Source organism: Vipera berus (genome assembly GCF_964194415.1).
Source record: "Vipera berus genome assembly, chromosome: 4".
NCBI lineage: Eukaryota > Metazoa > Chordata > Lepidosauria > Squamata > Viperidae > Vipera > Vipera berus.
In genome coordinates this window covers 84,793,192-84,813,937 of record NC_138206.1, presented here as the reverse complement: position 1 = coordinate 84,813,937, position 20,746 = coordinate 84,793,192, and the positions used below count along the sequence as shown (strand labels likewise).

The 20,746-nt window shown below is 40.5% G+C and overlaps 1 protein-coding gene across 2 annotated transcripts in view; it reads right to left on the bottom strand.

The window, feature by feature from the left end:
- Positions 1–1,877: 1,877 nt before the first annotated feature.
- The window catches only part of GABRB3 (gamma-aminobutyric acid type A receptor subunit beta3), a gene marked incomplete at its 3' end in the record, with an annotated part of 329,767 nt that continues 310,898 nt past the window's right edge, over positions 1,878–20,746 (bottom strand). For both annotated transcript variants that reach the window (XM_081326818.1, XM_081326817.1), the window contains one exon: positions 1,878–2,225. In XM_081326818.1, the coding sequence (XP_081182944.1) occupies positions 1,878–2,225 (348 nt within the window). The remainder of the gene's footprint in view (positions 2,226–20,746) is intronic.

The window sequence follows — 20,746 nt, the reverse complement described above, 5'->3', positions numbered from 1 at the left end:
TGTTCTAATTCCAGAAACAGTGGGGAAAAGTTTGGAAATGATGGAAATATGAATAAGAAGGAAAACAAAAATGGCAACATTTTGCCAAAAGAAATAATATGCATCAAACTTGGAAAAATATGTTTGTTCCTTATTATTTATGTTTTGTAAATGTAGCACATCAGCTATATTATCAGTTTTGTAAATGTAGCACATCAGCTATATTATATACAAAATAGATCTGAAAATGTTGTTATTGAATCTATACATTAGAAATGTTCTATTGATTTAATTCTAAAGAAAAAAATCTTATAACTTCACAGAAATAAAATGATATAGCATGCCATAACAATAGAAAGCACTAAAATTAAATAACATACAGATATATATATTTATGTGCATATTGTGCAAATACATTTTACATTAATCTTATTTAAATAATTTTGATAATATGAATGCATTTTCCTGTCAAGAAAACAAAATTATTTTCTAAATTATCTTTGGAATACTTTTTTTTATATATAAAACTTTGAGCTAGAATTACTTTGTTGGAATCATGGATTTTTTTTAAAGCTGCATAGTAGCAAAAAGCTTAGAAAGAACTAATTTCATCCATTCTCATAGAACTTTTCTAAACCATAGACCTGATGTCTTTCAAAATCACCTGTAATCTAGCTATCTCCTGGAAATTTGAAAATGGTGAAGTACACAAAGCACATGAGAATTAAACTGGCCATATAGTAAAACCTTGATTTGATAGATCATGCAGAAGGAAGGTGTTCTCATTAAATCTGAATGTTCATAATTTGGATCAATTTTCATTATTGAGGTACAACACATTGTAAAAAATCTAGAGGTAATGAACAAGCCCTCTATTGGCTAAATCCTTGATTTCACCTACTATTAGTTTCATAAATGGAGATTGAGTTAAATTGAATAAGACTTTACTGGCTGAATGCCATGTAAAGGATTTACTGCAGTTTAATCAGAATCTCCATAGATGATATCCCCTAATTTTGAATAGGAAATGATTTAATAATCCCACATTTTAAAAAATCCTGAAAATGTAAGCAGTTGTTCAATTCAACATATTGTAGCAATATATAAGAATGTTCCGAGCAAAAGTAAAAGTGATCAAGAAAATGCAAAATAAAAAGATTCAATTTTGAACAAAATATATTAACACAGTAAAAGTATCTCAGAGACTTTCAAGTTGACATGAAACAATTCATTTGGTCAGTATTAAACAAATGAAATTAAAACCTTTTGCTTAATTACCTTACATAATGGACAATGTAAATCAGGGGTGTCAAACTGCCGGCCCACGGGCCAGGTGTGTCACCAGGAAACTGCCCACCCCATTGCTGGCAATGGAGAAAAAGCTCCGATACGTCACACAACGTCATGTAACGTCACGAGTTTGACATGTCTGCTGTAAATAATAGTAATTAAAGTGAGGTATATTTGCAAACAATAGGACAGAATTTTGATGATTTAAATAAAGATTTGGTAATCTTACAGAACTATAGTTATCAAAGCAGACTGCTTCAAAAAGCTGGCTCTCTCATTTGAAAAGTTTATTTTAAAAGGCAATTTGTGTACACCATTACATAGTGTGTGTACACATGTTTATGCACAATGAGTATAATACATATTCCTTCACAATATATGTACACATCATACATACATATATATATATATATATATATATATATATATATATATATATATATATATATATATATATATATATGTGTGTGTGTGTGTGTGTGTGTGTGTGTGTGTGTGTGTGTGTGTGTGTGTGTAGTGTAAAATGTCTTCTGTACATATACAAAATAACAGGCAAAATAGTATTTGCTTGTTACAGTCTTTGTTAAAAAAATGAAGTAAAAGTCAATTTAGTTGACATAGTATAGCCAGTAGATTAAATTGAAAAGAGAAAATGTGAAAGGAAACACCATCCTTGACCATCTGTCAATTGCATTCACATCTGTTAGATCAGGAATTTTTATTTTTAGCTGAGAAGATCTTCTCCGCAAATGACTCTTCTTAGTGTGAGTGCCAGTTCTATCTAATGTACGTCTCCCAAGAGTTTCTCGGTGGGAAGTCTGCTTTCTATACTGGATTCCTGAGTTAAAAGATGTTGCTGAATTCTGTGGATCAGTGACACTTGTTGTAACTTCATTGCTTGCAACTTCATTGTGAATTTCAAGGGATGTTAACAATATGTTCCCATGCATGTCCACCTAGTTAGAAGCAAATTGATAGTTAAATTAATAATTAATTTAATAAATCAAAAGTAATATATCATATTTAGAAATTATTTATATCCATATAAATATTCATAAAAATAAACTGGATTATTTTAAAAGAGCATAAAAATAAAACAAATCGAGACAAATGCAGTATTTTTCCATCTTATATCATCCCTCTTCCTTTTTTTTTGCTCTCCTTCATGCCACTTAAACTTACTATTGGTACCTGATTACTGAAGATCTCAGTCATTGTTACATTATTATCTTTGTTGCTTCAATTTACATTTGCATACTAGGGGAGGGGTATGAATTCATGCCTTTTACCTCTCAGTAGCACTATTTAAAGCAAACTGAATTAGTTGAGTTTACTTGAGTTCACAAAAGTACAATTGCTTTGACTAACATATTTCACAGGAATTATTATTTGTGCAGCTATATTAGTCCAAAAATAGAGAAACAGAGAATGAAATCTGGAGGATGGGGTTGTTTCTTATGTTAACAACATTTTTGTGAAATGATATGGTTATGAAGACTGAGATTGAATTGTATTTTCAATTTGTATTTTTCTAGTGAAAAATATAATGAAATATAGTGTTTCTCACTTTTAGATATCAAGACACTGAAGTTACACATTTTAAAAACTTTAAGCACCTACCTATATCTTAAGATCTTCGAAAAACACCTGTGTTTTTTTTAAAAAAATGTTTCTCTCCCACATCATCACCAATATCTACAGTAAAACTGACATCATTCCTGTGATTAGATTAAATGTGTTCCTCCAGTTCTTTTTAGGAGAAAAACATGCAAGTGTGAATTGTATTCCATTAATGGGAAAACCTTATTCAACCGTATTAATAAATCCAAACTGTACTGTCTTTATGGTTCTAACGTAGATTGATTTCCTTGGTGCTGGTTAATGAACACATAATGTTTTTCAGAGTTTCAACATTTTAACACAGAACCAATTAGGAAAGCAACTGGTTATATTTAAACTTCATTTCACCTTCTCATCAAACAGGACATAATTTTGAGGGGAAAAACCACCAGCCTTGTGCTTCGCTGCTAAGTGGGGACAGACTGCCATGAACTATGGGGAGGAGGGAATGAAGGGTGGGGAATGCTTAGGAAAACTAAAGTAAGTGCTGTATCTCCTTAAGATGCTGCCTCAAGGTCACCTATCTGGAAGAAGGAGGGAGCTGCATACCAAACTACCCTTATGAAAACATCTTGCCTGAACCTGATTGGTTACAAGGGGTGGACGATGAGAGACAGCTAGAGGAGGGAAGCATTGAAGCTAGGTGTTTTAGCATGTGATTCTTAGTTCTGGCTTTGCATTACTGCAATACACTTGACTTCTAATAAAACTATACCTTTCTTAACCAAGAATGATTTCTATTTCTATGGAACCAAGGATCATTTCTATTTAGATATTTAAGTAGTGGCGGGTCTGGACAGATGCCTCAGGAAAAGATACCCCGAAGAGTCCCTTCTTGAGGGAAATGGGCAGTCTAAAAACATGAAATATAAATAAATAGATAAATGGGTCAGGTTTCTGCTGCAGCTGAAAGCAAATGGCTATGGATGGCAAAGTCCAATAACTGGAAGGAACATCTCCGCAGTAACCTAATATGGCCAACAAATCCTGGGCATTTCCCACCTATGAACCCATCAACAATTCATTACTGAAGAAGTATGATAACTCAAGCTCATGGCAAAAATTGTATCGTAAGAATGAAAACACTACTTAAAACAGGAACATCTACACACAACTTTAGTTTTCTCTCCTATGTTTTGGGATGACATAAAACTAACATTATTCACTAATTTATCAACTTGTCAGCTGCTTCAATCACTGAAGTAATTCTAGGAACCTTATATATTATTATTATAACTGACAAAATGGAAATAATAATTATATTTTACCCTACTATTTATATTTACACACACAGAGAGAGAGAGAGAGAGAGAGAGAGAGAGAGAGAGAGAGAGAGAGAGAGAGAGAGAGAGAGAGAGAAAGAAGAAGAAGAAGAAGAAGAAGAAGAAGAAGAAGAAGAAGAAGAAGAAGAAGAAGAAGAAGAAGAAGAAGAAGAAGAAGAAGAAGAGGAGGGGGGAGAGAGAGAGAGACAGAGACAGAGAGACAGAGATAGAGACAGAGACAGACTCAAATCAATTGGTATACATACCTAATATTCCTGCTGTCTACTTTCCCCATATCAACAACCCAGAGAGCTGAGTTGGGCTGAGAGAGAGTGACTGGCCCAAGAAACTTATATATGCTTTATAAGGCAGGTGTGGCAATGAAGAAGGCATATAACCTAGATCACGGATGTCAAACTCACCACGTCACGTGACATGTCACGACGTATTGTGACTCTTTTTGCATTGCCAGCAATGGGATGGGCGTGGCTTTGGTATGATGAAACCGGCCCGCGGACCAGCAGTTTGACTCCCCTGACCTAGATCCTGCAAGATGATATTGTTTTACAGCTGAGGCCTGAAGCAGGCCTACTTTATAAAATGTTACTCATGAGCAGAATCAACAGGAAGAAGACAGTTCCACAGATAATCAAATCCCAAGACATGAAAGGATTGAAAGGTGACAGCAACCCCTTGAATTGTACTTGGAAGCCATTGTGCAGCTTACAAAGCAGAGTTACACAGGCAAATCAGGGAATACTCAAAACTACATTGTGGGCACAATTATTAGGCAGATTGTATTTTGAAGGATTAATTTTCTTATTGAACTACTACAGTTTTCTCAGTCAATCCAAAATGTTAATAAACCTCAAACCTGAATATTTAAAAAAGTAAAAGTGAGGTTTTGGCTTTCTTAGAAAATATCTATGTGGGCAAAATTATTGGGCAGCTATTAGTGTGCAGAATTAGTATGCAATTAAATTAAAAATAAAAATTTGTCCATCTCTCTCATTTATTTGCATCTATTAAAATGAAAATAAAAACAACTCAAAACATACAAATAAACATTTCTGACATTTCAACAACAAAAAGAAAAAATCAGTGACCCATATAGCCACCCTTCTTTTCAATCAGAGTCATAAGCCTTCCATTCACTGTCTATCTGTTTCTTGATCTGTTGACAATCAACATTTTATGCAGCAGCAACCACAGCCTCCCAGACACTGTTCAGAGAGGTGTACAGTTTTCCTTCACCCTAAATCTTCCATTTTAGAAGGGCCCACAAGTTCTCAATAAGGTTTAGGCAGTACTTTTTTTGTAAAAGAAAAAGGTGCCGGAACTCACACATGTCATATAACCCGCCTTGCCTACCCTACAAGGTTCCATCCAAAAAAGGTGCCGGAACTCCATATTGAGTGTTCTATGAGAAAAAAAGCCCTGGGTTTAGGTCAGGTGAGGAAGGAGGCCATTTCAAAGATTCTAAAACTATTCTATTAACAATATAGTGCATAATACGCTATATGTATTCTTTTTTTAAAAAAAATATATCAATCTACCTGGCATTGATTTAGGAGCAATAACATGAGATGACTTTACTTTTACTTTACAGAGCTCTGTTTTTTATCCAACTGATGCTTTTGAATGAGCTATAGTTAATTATTCACTGAGTCAATGCAAGTCACATTAGCCAATTCTGAAGCCCAGGATCTGGATGCAAAGAAAATATAGAAATCCTCACAAAGCCCTAATATTAATCAACTGCCACTGTCATAGCTTGAAACAGCAAAGATTTGCAGTTCGAATTTGCGTAAACATTTAGAAAACGCCTATTAAATGCCAGTGTGGTAAAAATCTCAGACCAGCTATATCTATCCACATTTACAAAAAAAATAAAGAAAGAAAGAAATGTTCATGGAATCTCGACCCCTTACTTTATTTTGGCAAATAATTTCTACAAGGCATTTAGTTCATTATCGATTTTATGTTATTAGTGAAGGATTAATGGCTTAGGTACTACAGAATCACAACCTGTTACTTTCCAATAACTTAAAATGTAGCAGTCAATGATGTACTGATTGTTTTAGAATATGTTCCTGAATTTCAACAACACACCATTATATAAATTTGCTCAGTGACAAATTGTCTTCATTTAATGAATCTCACAAAGTTCTACATATTCTAGATGTTATAGAAGTTTGGCTTTTCACCCACTTCAGAGTATATTCACTTTTGATTAGCATTTGGCTTTTATCTAACAGAATTGTGTTAATGAACACTTTCTAATTGAAGAAAGTTCCTGTTACAGATGATGCTGAGTGTAATACAGAAGATCCTGCTCAGGAAAATCTGAGCACAGATAAACATTGCAAAAAAAAAACACCATTTGTTTATTGATGAGATTTCCAGATACATGCCATTGTTAGGAAATATCTCCTTAGTTCTAGGTTGCTACTTTCCTTAATTAGTTTCCATCTTCTGCTGCTTTGGAGAATAGCTTGACCCCATCTTTTTTGTGACAGACCCTCAAATATTAGAACACTGCTATCATGTCACTCCTAATCTGTCTTTTCTCTAGACTAAAGGTAAAGGTAAAGGTTCTCCTGCACAGGGGGGGAAAGGTGCCTCCGTCTTGGAGAACTGCTTTTATTTCTTTGATTCCGAAGGAAGATCAAGATGCTACTCAAGTAAAAAACTATAGACCGATATCACTTTTAAATACAGACTACAAGATATTTGCTAAGGTGTTAGCTAATAGACTGATGAGGGTTCTGCAACAGGTGATTCATGGGGATCAAACCGGGTTTATTAGTGGTAGACAAATGAAAAATAATGTGAGGCATATAGTTGATGTGGTGGAGTTTTTGGAAAGGAACAACCAGATCCCTGCGGCGCTAATTTTTCTAGATGCTGAAAAAGCTTTTGATCAATTGAATTGGCAATTTTTGATGAAAGTTTTAGATAAAATGAATTTTGGGGATAAATTTCTGCAACCAATTAGGGCATTATATCAAAAACAAACTGCCCGAATAATAGTTAACAATAGTTTGACTGAAGTATGTAATATTGAAAAGGGCACAAGACAAGGGTGTCCGTTATCACCTTTACTATTTGTTTTAACATTGGAGATATTATTGATAAAAATACGGAGTTCGGAAAAAAATAAGGGTATTCAAATTAGAGATCAGGATTATAGACTGAGGGCGTTTGCAGATGATCTGGTTGTTACGGTGACTCAGCCAGAAAACTCTGTTGTGGACCTGATGGAGATAATAATGCAATATGGGAAGGTTTCTGGATTTAAGGTTAATGCACAAAAAACAAAATTTTGGCCAAAAATATGACAGCATCGCAAAAGGCCCTTTTAGAAGGACTAACTGGATTTGAGATTGTTAAAAGGGTCAAATATTTGGGGGTGTATTTGTCACCCTCTAATACAAAGTTATATAAAAATAACTATGAAAAGTTATGGGGAAAAATTCAAAAAGAATTGGAGAGCTGGGAAAAATTGCAATTGTCTTTGTTGGGAAGAATTGCAGCAGTGAAAATGAACGTCCTGCCTAAATTTTTATTTTTATTTCAAATGATACCGGTCCTTAAAAAAGATTCTAATTTGGAAGAATGGCAACGGGGTATCAATAAATTCGTCTGGGCAGGGAAAAGGCCACGAGTTAAACTTAAGATTATGCAGGATACTCGTGAAAGAGGTGGTCTTAAAATGCCTAATCTTAAATTATATTACGAAGCTGCTGCGTTATCAGGAATAAGTGATTGGATTAATTTGACACAAGAGAGATTATTAAATCTTGAGGGCCATGACTTGTTATTTGGCTGGCATGCATATTTGTTGTATGATAAGAAGGTAGATAATGTGTTTAAAGTGCATATTTTAAGACAGGCATTGTTGAGAGTTTGGAAGAAGTATAGACATAAGCTAGATTACAAGATGCCGTTGTGGGCAATCCCAAAACACGCAATAGAAAACATAAATGTTGGCTTCAAACATGATGTGACTACGTATAAGGAGATTTTAAGTTTGGAAAGAAATGTCTGGTGTTTGAAGCCGTACAATCTCTTGCGAGATGAGAAGATCGTTCAAACTTGGTTTCAATATACTCAGTTACGGGCCAGGTGGAAAGAAGATCAGAAAATTGGTTTTGCAATGACTGATGAAAATTTGATAAAGCAAATTAGAAATCAGGGTCCAGCACATATTAAACGGATATATCTTGCATTGATAGAAATTGATTCAGAAACAGAACTTGTTAAAGACTGTATGATAAAATGGGCTCAGAATATTCAAGAAGTTATTACAATGGACACGTGGGAAAAGATCTGGGTGAGGAACGTAAAATTCACGCAAGCCCAAAACCTAAGAGAGAACTTTTATAAAATGTTTTATAGATGGCATCTAGACCCTAAAAAGCTTGCAAGTATGTATCCGAATTATCAGCCTAAATGTTGGAGGTGTGGAGGCGAAGACGCAACGTATTTTCATATATGGTGGACCTGCAAAAAGGTTAAGGCTTTTTGGATAAAAATTTGGTGGAATATGCAGAAGATCTTTAAGCAAAGGATAAAGTTTTGTCCGCAACTGTTTTTGTTGGGCATAATTACAGAAGCTACTGTGGTGGACGTTAAGTTGATGCTGAACTTAATCACAGCAGCAAGACTTTTAATAGGTCAATATTGGAAAAAGGAGGAACTGCTGACTATAGAAGAATGGACTCTAAAAGTTTCTGACCTGGCAGAAATGGCAAAGATTTCGGCTTACCTGAAAGATCATTCGCAAGAACGTTATATTATGGAGTGGAAAAAGTGGATTGATTATATTCAGAACAAATATGGGACTAAGAAATTTAATTTAGCATTTGAGTAAGTTTCCTTTTCTTTTCTGTTTCCTTTTCTTTTTATACGTAATATTAATATTGCTTGTAATTATTTTATGTGAGCTAGAGGGTGATAGGATTAATAGTTTATTGTTGCTAGCATATGGATGCTTATGATTGTTCTTTGTTCTTATACCCTGTATTTAGCTCTGGGAAGTCGGGGGGGGGGGAGGGAGGAATGGGTGGGAGGGATAGGGAGGGTTAGGTAGGGGTGGGGGGAGGGGGGATTGTTAAAGTTAAAATGTACTGTAAAACTTTTCAATAAAAAAAAAGGTTCTCCTGCACAGGCGTGCTAGTCGTTTCCAACTCTAGGGGCCAGTGCTCATCTCCGTTTCAAAGCTGAAGAGCCAGCACTTGTCCGAGTACATCTCCATGGTCATGTGGCCAGCATGACTAGACGCCAAAGGCACACGGAACACTGTTACCTTCCCACCGTAGTGGTCCCTATTTTTCTACTTGCATTTTTACGTGCTTTCGAACTGCTAGGTTGGCAGAAGCTGAGACGAGTAACAGGCGCTCACTCTGTTACGCGGTACTCAGGATTCAACCCGCCAAACTGCCAACCTTCTGATCGGCAAGCTCAGCGTCCTAACCCACTGAGCCACCATGTTCTCTAGACTAGACAAACCCAATTCCTGCAACAGTTCTTCATAGGACATCAATATTCTTGTATTATAACAGAACAATAAGGGCACAATACTCTTTAATCTCATGAATGCCACATATACTGTTACCACAGTCAGCAAGTTACCATCTCCATACTCCAAGAAAGCTTCAGTGATTCCAGTCTGTTCTATTATATATTTTGTCTAAATCAGGGGTAGGCAATTTGGCTCTTTTATGACTCATGGACTTCAACTCCCCCTGGTCTAAATCAATGAATGTTCAATAATGAGTTTTTCTTATAGTCATATTTTTCTCAATGACCTGCTGAAGAGCAAAAATGTGATCTGCACATTTCTTTCCACTGTACAGCTACACTACACTTTCCAAATTTTGTTCATATTAATTTTTGTACTTAACCCTAACCCTAACCCAAAACAATCAGGAGAGAATAGAAAGGGAAAAATGTTAACAGTAAAATATAAAATAAATCCTGTGGGATATAAGTCCAATGATCAATGACCAAGAATTGCAAGAGAAGTCCTTCTCACTTGCTTTTTAGCAGGTCCTGGAAATAGCATAGGGCTTTCAAGACTAATAGCTATTAACACACACACACACACACACACACACACACACACAAACACACACACACACACACACACAGAGAGAGAGAGAGAGAGAGAGAGAGAGAGAGAGAGAGAGAGAGAGAGAGAGAGAGAGAGACAGAGACAGAGACAGAGACAGAGACAGAGACAGAGACAGAGACAGAGAGACAGAGAGAGAGAGAGAGACAGACAGACAGACAGACAGACAGAGACAGAGACAGAGACAGAGACAGAGAGGTGGACTGAAGACTAATCATGGGCTGACTCCCTGAGGTCAGTCATATTATTTGCCAGTCTTGATTTAGTGATTTATCTTGGTTGACAAATACATCCCACAATGGTAATTTGAATTGATATATATATATATATTTCAGAGCTCTTAATTAAAGAACCTAGGGGCTCAAAAATTATATAAAATTATGAAGATATGAAGATGTTAGAGATCAAACAAAGTATTATGAATCTAGTTCCAAATTCATTCAAATTAGAGATCAAGTCTAAAATTAGATGTGTCTTTAACATCTTACACTGGAGCATGTTTCTTATGTTAAAAAGTATGATAAATACAGTATCATCTTCTTCACTGAAATCAAGTACTATTCTAAGGTACTACCCATCTGGATTTCCCATGAATTGGCAATTATCACAAAATATGGCAAGGTTACTTTTTCCAAAATTAAAGTGAGAATAAAATGTCCTTAAAATAATATAATCCTACATTTGCCTCAACTTTCTTTCAACTTTCTTTTTAGGTAATCAACATTTGGCAAACCTTCAAACATTCTGAATGCAGCCATGTTTCTTCATTTTTCATTTGCCACTGCAATGGGAGTGGGGAGATGCATTCTTGTAGTTTAGTCAAAGCAATAACTTTCTTGTGGAAACCAAGGTCAAGCAATCTAAGTATTTGGTGGGCTGGAGCTACTGTTAGAGAGCCCGCCAAAGGTTTTAATTGGGGATTGTGATAAATGACACATCAAAGGGGTAGGGAGTTTAACTTTTACTTTGTAACCTTTTGGGGAGGGGAACTTTCAGTCTTGGCTTCACCTTTGTTCGTGCAGATATTATGTAGCCATTAAAAGTGTTATTTGAGGAAAGCAATTGCCTCAGAGTTCTTATTTTTACTGGTCTCATCTATAGGAACCATGACATTAAACCAAGACTCCAAATTTCATTTATCCATGGGGTCCTGAGCCCTGGTCAACTACCCAAACCTTGGAAGGATGACAAAGATTCAGGGAAGATGCAGAGATGGAAAAGAAAGGGGAATCAATCTCGAGCCTCGGAGCGGCTGCAGTGGATGCATATCAGGCTGCTACTTTTGTGGAGAGCATGGTCCTATCTATTGGAGCAAGACCAAAGGCCTGTGAGGTTCCAGTGGAGAAGTTAACTCAGAAGGAGGAAGCAATTGTCCTCAGGGGAACTGGTGGTCTGATGCTGCCCTGCCATTTAAGAGTACACTGAAGGCTGCAGAGGTTGAGTTCCCACTGATTTCATCACAGGGTGTCCCTTCACCTGTAACAATGAAAGTGAAGTGGCCAGCAGCTTGGGACAAATCCAGTGAGTGGAAGTATCTGAAGGCCATCCACAGTCAATCAGTGGAATGCCTGAGGGAGAAGTTCAATCAGCTGGAGATGGGCAAAGGAAGACAGGCCATCCACCAGATGTTTTCAGGTGGGCAGGAGGAAAAGTGGTTGCATGAATCTCCGCTATCTCAATGGAGTCCTAGCCCTATGGTGTTGACCCCAGTGCACTGGAAGGGCCCTGACTGCTACCGATGCTAAGCCAGCCTGGATTGATTCCAATGACAGGTTAGTCCTGAATATTACAGGCATCCTGCCAGCCCCAAGTGACATAGGCATCCCATTAGCCCAGATCAGCACTGTTACTCTCCTAGCCCTGATCACTACTGATGGCCTGCAAGCCCTGAACGCTATCGGTGCTATGCTAGCCCTGATCACCGTTGGCATCCTGCCAGCCCAGATCACCACCAGCACCCAGGGAACCTGGCCTCTATTGACCTTGTGCGAGCCCTGACCGCTGTCAGTGTCCTGCCAGCCCAAGACCTTCACCAGGGGTTTTCCAATGAGGGGGATTGCAACAGCCCCAACCATAGTTCCCTGGCTTACTGCAGGCCCTTTGGGACCACCGCCCAGCCGACCCAAAAAGGTGACTATCTTCCTGAACCAGGTGTGGTCTCATGTTAATTTTTATGAATGGGCATATTTGAATGAAGCTGAGATGATTGATGCCATGGCTGCCAATCTGGAGGGGGAGGCTGCAGAGTTGGTGGCTGGTCTACAAGAAGAGCAGGCACCTGAGTTATGGAACTTCAATCTGTTCATGCATGGACTGAGGGCCAGATTCAAAGATGAATTCCAAGCAGTAGAAGCGGAAAAGACCTCCACAATGTGAAGCAGAGGGGTTGAACAGCAAGACACTATGTAAGAGAGTTTCAAAGGGTGGCAGGGAGGATCAGGCAATGGCCCAAGCAGTCATTGATCCACTATTTCAAAGCAGGGTTGGATTGCAACCTATTCCAGACATGGATCTGCAGAGACAATCCTAATCAACTTCATGATTGATACTGCTTAGCTACAAACATGGATATCGAGCTGACATGGTACCACAAGCCTGCTGCTTCGGGACATGAACTGAAGCAAGACCCTGTGAGGCATCAACCCTCGCAATGGCCTCCACCCCGCAAGACGTGTGGACCCATTCGAGCCTCTGCTGAGCCCCAGATCAAGCGTTTCAGGTGTGAACAACCTGGACATTGAGCTGCAGAGTGCCTGGTCCCTTTCCCTCTGCCAAAAAGTGCGACCAGAACTTCAGCGAAGCCAAAGAGACGGCTGATGTGACCAGTCAAATTGGGCCAGTCAGGGGAAAGTTGTACAAGTCACCTCTCCTCCCTAAGTGAAACAAAAGGAGTCAGCTGAAAGCCTACTCACACCAGATCCCTATGACAGTGATGATGGGGGGAAAGACGACACGATGGTGAGTCAGCCTGTCCCACCTTTTGCCTTTTCTGCCAAAATAGTGGTGCCTAAATCAGGGGCTCAGTTGGACTTGAACATTTTAGTCAAATCAGGATACACCTGATGCTTAATCAACTTCCCTACCATACTAAAACTGCGCATTAGAGCAAAATTGCTACCTTTACCCATGAGGTTTGAGCAGGCTGATGGATCTTCATCAATGATTTGGAAAAGGGGATAAATGGGGAACTCATCAAATTTGCAGTTGACACCAAGCTGGCAGGAATAGCCAACACTCAGGAAGATAGGATTAAGATACAGGAGGATCTGGACAGACTTGAACACTGGGCACTATCTAACAAAATGAAATTCAATGGTGAAAAAAGAAAGATTCTACATTTAGGCAAGAAAAACCAAATGTACAGATATAGTATAGGTGGTACCTTGCTCAATGGTAGTAACTGTGAGAGAGATCTTGGAGTCCTAGTGGACAATCACTTAAGTATGAGCCAGCAGTGTGCTGCAACAGCCAAAAAAGCCAACACAGTGCTACGGTGCATTAACAGAGAAATAGAATCAAGATCACATGAAGTATTAATACCACTTTACAATGCCTTGGTAAGGCCACACCTGGAATACTGCATCCAGTTTTGGTCACCATGATGTAAAAAAGATGTTGAGACTCTAGAAAGAGTACAGAGAAGAGCAACAAAGATGATTAGGGGACTGGAGGATAAAACATTTAAGGAACGGCTGCTGGAATTAATTATGTCTAGTTTAATGAAGAGAAGGATGAGGGGGGACATGATAGCAATGTTCCAATATCTCAGGGGCTGCCACAAAGAAGAGGGAGTCAAGCTATTCTCCAAAGTGCCCGAAGGAAGGACAAGAAGCAACAGATGAAAACTAATCAAGCAACCTAGAACTAAGGAGAAACTTCCTGACAGTTGGAACAATTAACCAGTGGAACAACCTGCCTCCAGAAGCTTTGAATGCTCCAACACTGGAAGTTTTAAAGAAGAGACTTGACAGCCATTTGTCTGAAATGGTATAGAGTTTCCTGCCTGAGCAGGGGGTTGAACTAGATGACCTCCAAGGTCCCTTCCAACTTTATTATTATTATCTCTCATAGGGGGAGCCCTGGCTACCCACCTAGTACATCTAGAAATAGGGGAGCATTGTGTTCTTAACCAATCAGCGGTAACTGCATGTGGAGCTGTCAACTCACAGCTGTCAGACAGAACTGTCAAACCTGTGCTGTCAAACCGCAACTGTCAAATGCACTTTTAACTATTATACATTACACCCCTTCCCCCCCACAATTAAACAAGTAACTATTTACAGAATTCTTTGTTGTACAGTGTCTATGACAGGTGTGTTTAGCCAGACTCTTGACCATACATAGTCTTTTAAGTATGCTGGTGGTCTTCTTGTCCTGACAGAGCATCTCCGGGAATCATCTGCTGTACATTCCCTGGCTGGAGGTGTTGTAGGAGGTAGGGGATTCGTAGCCACGGAGTTTCTGCTGCCCTGGTGACTTAGGGCAATATTGGGGGGGACCCAAATATGGGGTTTTCCCCCAGAGTCTGAAAGGTTTTCTTGTCTATCTTGCTGGGACATTTCCTGGATGTTGGGGGCAGGGGTGACTGGTTTGCCAGAAGATGGTTGTCCACCAGGAGCTTGAGGAAGGTTACTCAATCCCCTTTTCCTCAATTGATCTATGTGCCATCTAAACTCACAGCCCCCTTCCCCCTCAACAAGATAAAATATAGGCCCAGTGCAAACAATAACCACCCCAGGTAACCATTTGTCCCCCAGCCCAAAGTTTCTGGCCCAAACATAATCCCCAAGATTGAATTGTCTTGGAGGAACTGGTAGTTCTGCTTCAGGTGCCACCCTGTCAGGGTGTAATTTGTCAAGTTTTGTGACCAGACGGCAGCCCCAACGTAGCTCCGCAGTACTCTTGCCAGTGGCTGTGCAGGGGGTAGAGTGCTGGGCTAAAAGAAACTGGGCCAAGCGTTGGTGCCAGTTGCCCGTGATGATGCAATGTAAAGCATCCTTAGTTGTTCGGACCATAACTTCCACCAGGCCGTTAGTGGACAGCCGGAAGGGAGCAGAGGTGATGATGTGCTTAATCAAGTTGGCCTTGGTGAAAATCTGGAAATTGGCAGAAGTAAATTGTGGCCCATTGTCTGAGACTATCACATCAGGAAGACCATGTGTAGCGAAGAGCCCCCTTAGCACTTGTACAGTGCTGGCTGTGGTTATACTTTTGACTGGAATCACCTCTAGCCACCTTGAATAACTATCAACTACAATGAGAAATAGCTGCCCCTGGAAGGGTCCTGCAAAGTCAGTGTGGATCCTAGACCAGGGGTTGTAAGCTGTTTCCCATCTGTGTAGAGGTGAGTGAGGTGGCCCTGGCCTGGCCTGCTGACAATGGTGACATCCAGCTATGTGTTCCTCGGTGTTTTTGTCAAGGCCAGGCCACCAAAAGTAGCTACGTGCTAAAGCCTTCATCTTTACTACTCCAGGATGACCTTCATGTAGTGCTAGGAGGGCTCTAGCACCATGTTTGTCTGGAATGACAACTCTGCTTCACCATAAGACACACCCTTGGTGTGTGGACAATTCATTCCTTCTCACAAAATAGGCTCGGAAATCAGCATTCAACACCTCTTCGCATTCCCCGACGATTAGAATGTCGTCGAAGTATGGACACACCCCTGTGATGCCTTTCAAAGTTCGTTCCATAATTTCCTGGAAGATTCCAGGGGCAACAGAAATGCCAAACTGCAGTCTGTTAACTTTGAAAGCCCCGCGGTGTGTCATGATCGTTTGTGCATCTCCCGTCTCCCTGGTAACAGGAAGCTGCAAATATGCATGTGCGAGATCGAGCTTGGCAAAAATGGCGCCTGACTGAATCGCGGAGAGGACGTGCTTCACCGATGGGACAGGGTAAGCATGCGGGTTCAATGCGCGGTTTAGGGTGGCCTTATAGTCAGCACAAATCCGAACCTCGCCATTAGGTTTAACGGGGGTGACTATAGGGGTTTCCCAGCTTTCCCCATCCACGGATTCCAGCACTCCCAATTTTATAAGGCATTCCAGTTTGCTCTCAATTTTTTGTTTGAGGGCAAACGGAACCCTTCTAGCCTTAATTCTGACTGGGAGGACATCAGGTTTTAATTTCAGGGAAATAGGAGCCCCAGTGTATTTTCCTAAAGAGCCATTGAATATGTCTGCAAATTGTTTGCAGACAGATTCGAGGCTTTTGGCTTGGGTCAGGTGGACTCCTCCTAGCCAAATACCTAAAGCTTCAAACCAATTAAGTCCCACTAAACTGGCCCCTTTTCCCTGGGTGACTAGTACTTCTAATGGCCCTAGAAATCCCCTGAACCGAACAGTTAGCATGGCTATCCCTTTTAGTTTGATTGGGGCTTGTTGAAAATCGGCCAATTTCATTTGGGTAGTTTTCAGGGAAATCTTCCATTTGCTGAGGCCACAGATTGAGTTGTAGGTCTCCATTGAAATTATGGAGACCGAGGACCCGGAGTCCACCTCCATCTCGCAAGGTACTCCTTGCAAGTGCACTGTAATTTTTATCTTTGGCTTCAGCAACTGGTGGATGTTTAGGCGGCTATCCGGCTCCCCATGCCAATTAGTGGTTTGTACCAAGGGCCAAGGGGGCTCTGTGCGTGGGGAGTAAGGAGTTGTCATACCTGGCAGAGATGATTTGAGGTTGTTGATGTTTCCCCGATTTCGGCTGCGGCATACGGACCGGATATACCCTGTCTTGCCACACTCGTGGCATTTGGCATTCCGGAACTTACACACTGCCTGTGGGTGAGCTGCTCTGCAGCTGGCACATCTAGTTCCGAGGTCCGTTGTGCGGGGGCTTGGGTAGTTCTGAGGTCTGTTTGGTCCCTTTCCCGGCACCATGCTGTGCCTGGGATTTCTTGAATTTTTGCTGAATTACATCTATCTCATTGTCAGTTTCCGTGACCTCTTCTTTGCCATCAGTAAAACTGCTTTGGTAGAGCGACCTGTTTGGCCCATTGGTGGGCCGAGCTTATGTCTCCTCATGAGTAGTTTCATGTGCTCAGATCTCGCTGATGACCTCAGTGAGGTTCATTGTCGGTTTTGCGACAATTTTCCGTTGCAGCCGCTCGTCTAGGAGTCCAAGGACGATTTGGTCCCGGATCCTGTCTTCAAGGTCTGGGAAATGGCACCAGTGAGTGGCGTGTCATACTGCTGCGACAAAATCTGTTGCGGCTTTGCCTGGACGTTGGGTCTGACGGGCGAACCGAAGCCGCCAGTATAGTTCTGAGTGTACTGGCCTAAAATGTTTGTTTAATTTGTCTGTCAGCTCTGAGTACGAGACGGTGTTGACTGGGTCAGGATTGCAGAGCCCACTGGCAATGTCATAGACTGCTGGCCCGCTGAGGCAAAGTAAAGCCGCGGCCTTTAGGCGGTACTCCGTTATTCGGTTGACGAGGAGGTAGCCCTCTCCCTGTCCCAAATGTGACTCCCATCACTTGGGATATTGAATATCGAATTCTCTGATCTGCCCCAGTGTAGTCATGCCGTCCCGGTGAATACTGCTTTGTGGATTCCTTTGGGGACGAGTTTCCCCAGTGACTTCAGCTCAGTGACAGTCAGCTTGTGACTTCACTCAGTGATCAGCTCCCTCGTTGCCAGATGTAATGTCTTGTGTGGGTTTCCGGTCATAAAGGACAGCAGGCTCGGTCGATTTCAGCTGGTTTATTTCATCTGCTCAGGAACACAGGCAGCCTGTTTAAAAAACCCTTTTATACTGAAGCCGGCGAGCCTTCGCCCAATCTCCAGCCGAGGATTCTCCCGCCGCATGTGTTCTTAACCAATCAGCGGTAACCGCATGTGGAGCTGTCAACTCGTAACTGTCAGCGGTAACCACATGTGGAGCTGTCAACTTGCAGCTGTCAGACAGAACTGTCAAAACTGCGCTGTCAAACCGCAACTGTCAAATGCATTTTTAACTATTATACATTACACCAGAGGTCATTTCATATGGAGGGAAATGTTCATCTCTCTACAAAATATCTAAGATTTAAACTACCTAGCAAAAAATTGGGACCAAAGTTCCTTGGACCTTTCCCCATAGTGCGAATTATAAACCCAGTCACCCAGAATTAAAGCTTCCTCCCCTTTTGGGAAAAAAAATCACCCTGTGTTTCACTGCAACCTATTGAAACCATACCAAGTATCCTCATTGAGACCTCCTGGGAAGTGTAGTCAGAAGGCATGGTGATGCTTAAGTGGCCACAACATTCCCAAATGTCATTTCTGCATTCTCTAAGTTAACCCATTTGACTGAGTAATTGTTGCCCTATAACTTCCAAGATTGCCTAATTAAAGGTTACAGACATGAGAATTTTGGTAGTATATAGATGATGTGAAATAAGTGATCTTATGTGTGCATATGTACAAGTGCATTTCCAATCTTAAATTAGAAAATTTGTAGCTCTGGAAATTGTAAAGCTCGTTCTTGTTGTTGTTAGCTGCGAAGTCGTGTCTGACCCATCGCGACCCTATGGACAACATTCCTCCAAGCCTTCCTGTCCTCTACCATCTTCTGGAGTCCATTTAAGCTCACGCCTACTGCTTCAGTGACTCCATCCAGCCACCTCATTCTCTGTCATCCCCTTCTTCTATTGCCCTCAACCTTTCCCAGCATTAGGCTCTCTCTCCAGTGCGTCCTTCCTTCTCATTAGGTGGCCAAAGTACTTGAGTTTTAGCTTCAGGATCTGGCCTTCTAAAGAGCAGTCAGGATTGATCTCCTCTAGGACTGACCGGTTTGATCGCCTTGCAGTCCAAGGGACTTGCAGGAGTCTTCTCCAGCACCACAGTTCAAAGGCCTCAATTCTTTGGCGCTCAGCCTTTCTTATGGTCCAACTTTCACAGCCATACATTGCAACTGGGAAGACCATAGCCTTGACTATACGCACTTTTGTTGACAGGGTGATGTCTCTGCTTTTTAGTGTGCTGTCTAGATTTGCCATGGCTTTCCTCCCCAGGAGCAAGCGTCTTTTAATTTCTTGGCTACAGTCCCTATCTGCAGTGATCTTGGAGCCCAGGAAAATAAAATCTGTCACTACCTCCATTTCTTCCCCATCTATTTGCCAGGAATTGAGAGGGCCAGATGCCATGATCTTGGTTTTCTTAATGTTAAGTTTCAACCCAACTTTTGCACTCTCCTTCTTCACCTGCAACAAGAGGCTCTTTAGTTCTTCTTCACTTTCTGCCATTAGAGTGGTATCATCTGCGTATCTTAGGTTGTTGATATTTCTCCCAGAAATCTTAATTCCAACTTTTGATTCATCTAGCCCTGCCTTTCTCATGATGTGCTCTGCATATAAGTTAAATAGGCAAGGCGACAGTATACAGCCTTGCCGGACTCCTTTCCCAATTTTGAACCAATCAGTGGTTCCGTGTCCAGTTCTCACTGTTGCTTCTTGACCCGCATATAGGTTTCTCAAGAGACAAATAAGATGGTCTGGTACTCCCATCTCTTTAAGAACTTGCCACAGTTTGTTATGATTCACACAATCAAAGGCTTTAGCATAGTCAATGAAGCAGAAGTAGATGTTTTTCTGGAACTCCCTAGCTTTCTCCATGATTCAGTGTATGTTGGCAATTTGATCTCTAGTTCCTCTGCCTCTTCGAAATCCTGCCTGTACTTCTGGTAGTTCTCGATCCACATACTGCTGAAGTCTAGCTTGTAGGATTTTAAGCATGACTTTACTAGCATGTGAAATGAGTGCAATGGTGCGATAGTTTGAACATTCTTTGGCACTGCCTTTCTTTGGAATTGGAATGTAAACTGATCTTTTCAAATCCTGTGGCCACTGTTGAGTTTTCCAAATTTGCTGGCAAATTGAATGCAGCACTTTTACTGCATTGTCTTTTAAGATTTTGAATAGCTCAGATGGAATACTGTCACCTCCACTAGCTTTGTTGTTGCTCAGCTTTTCTAAGGCCCACTTCACTTCACATTCTAGGATGTCTGGCTCGAGGTCAGTGACCACCTCATTGTGATTATCAGGGACGTTAAGCTCATTCTTGTATAGTTCTTCTGTGTAATTTTGCCACCTCTTCTTAATCTCTTCTGCCTCTGTTAGGTCCCTGCCATTTTGGTCCTTTATCATGCCCATTTTTGCATTAAACGTTCCCTTCATTTCTCCAATTTTCTTGAAAAGATCTCTGGTCCTCCCTATTCTATTGTTTTCTTCTATTTCTTTTCACTGTTAATTTAAGAAGGCATTCTTATCTCTTCTAGCTATTCTCTGGAATTCTGCATTCAATTGGGCGTATCTTTCTTTTTCTCCCTTGCCTTTTTCTCCCTTCTCCCTTGCTCACTCACACACAAAATATATGGGTTTTTACTGCATATGTTTTGGATGTAAGTGTCTCCCAATTTCCCATTTTCTTACATTCAAATTCTTTACATCTTCTTTTACCGATTTAGTAAATAACTGAAT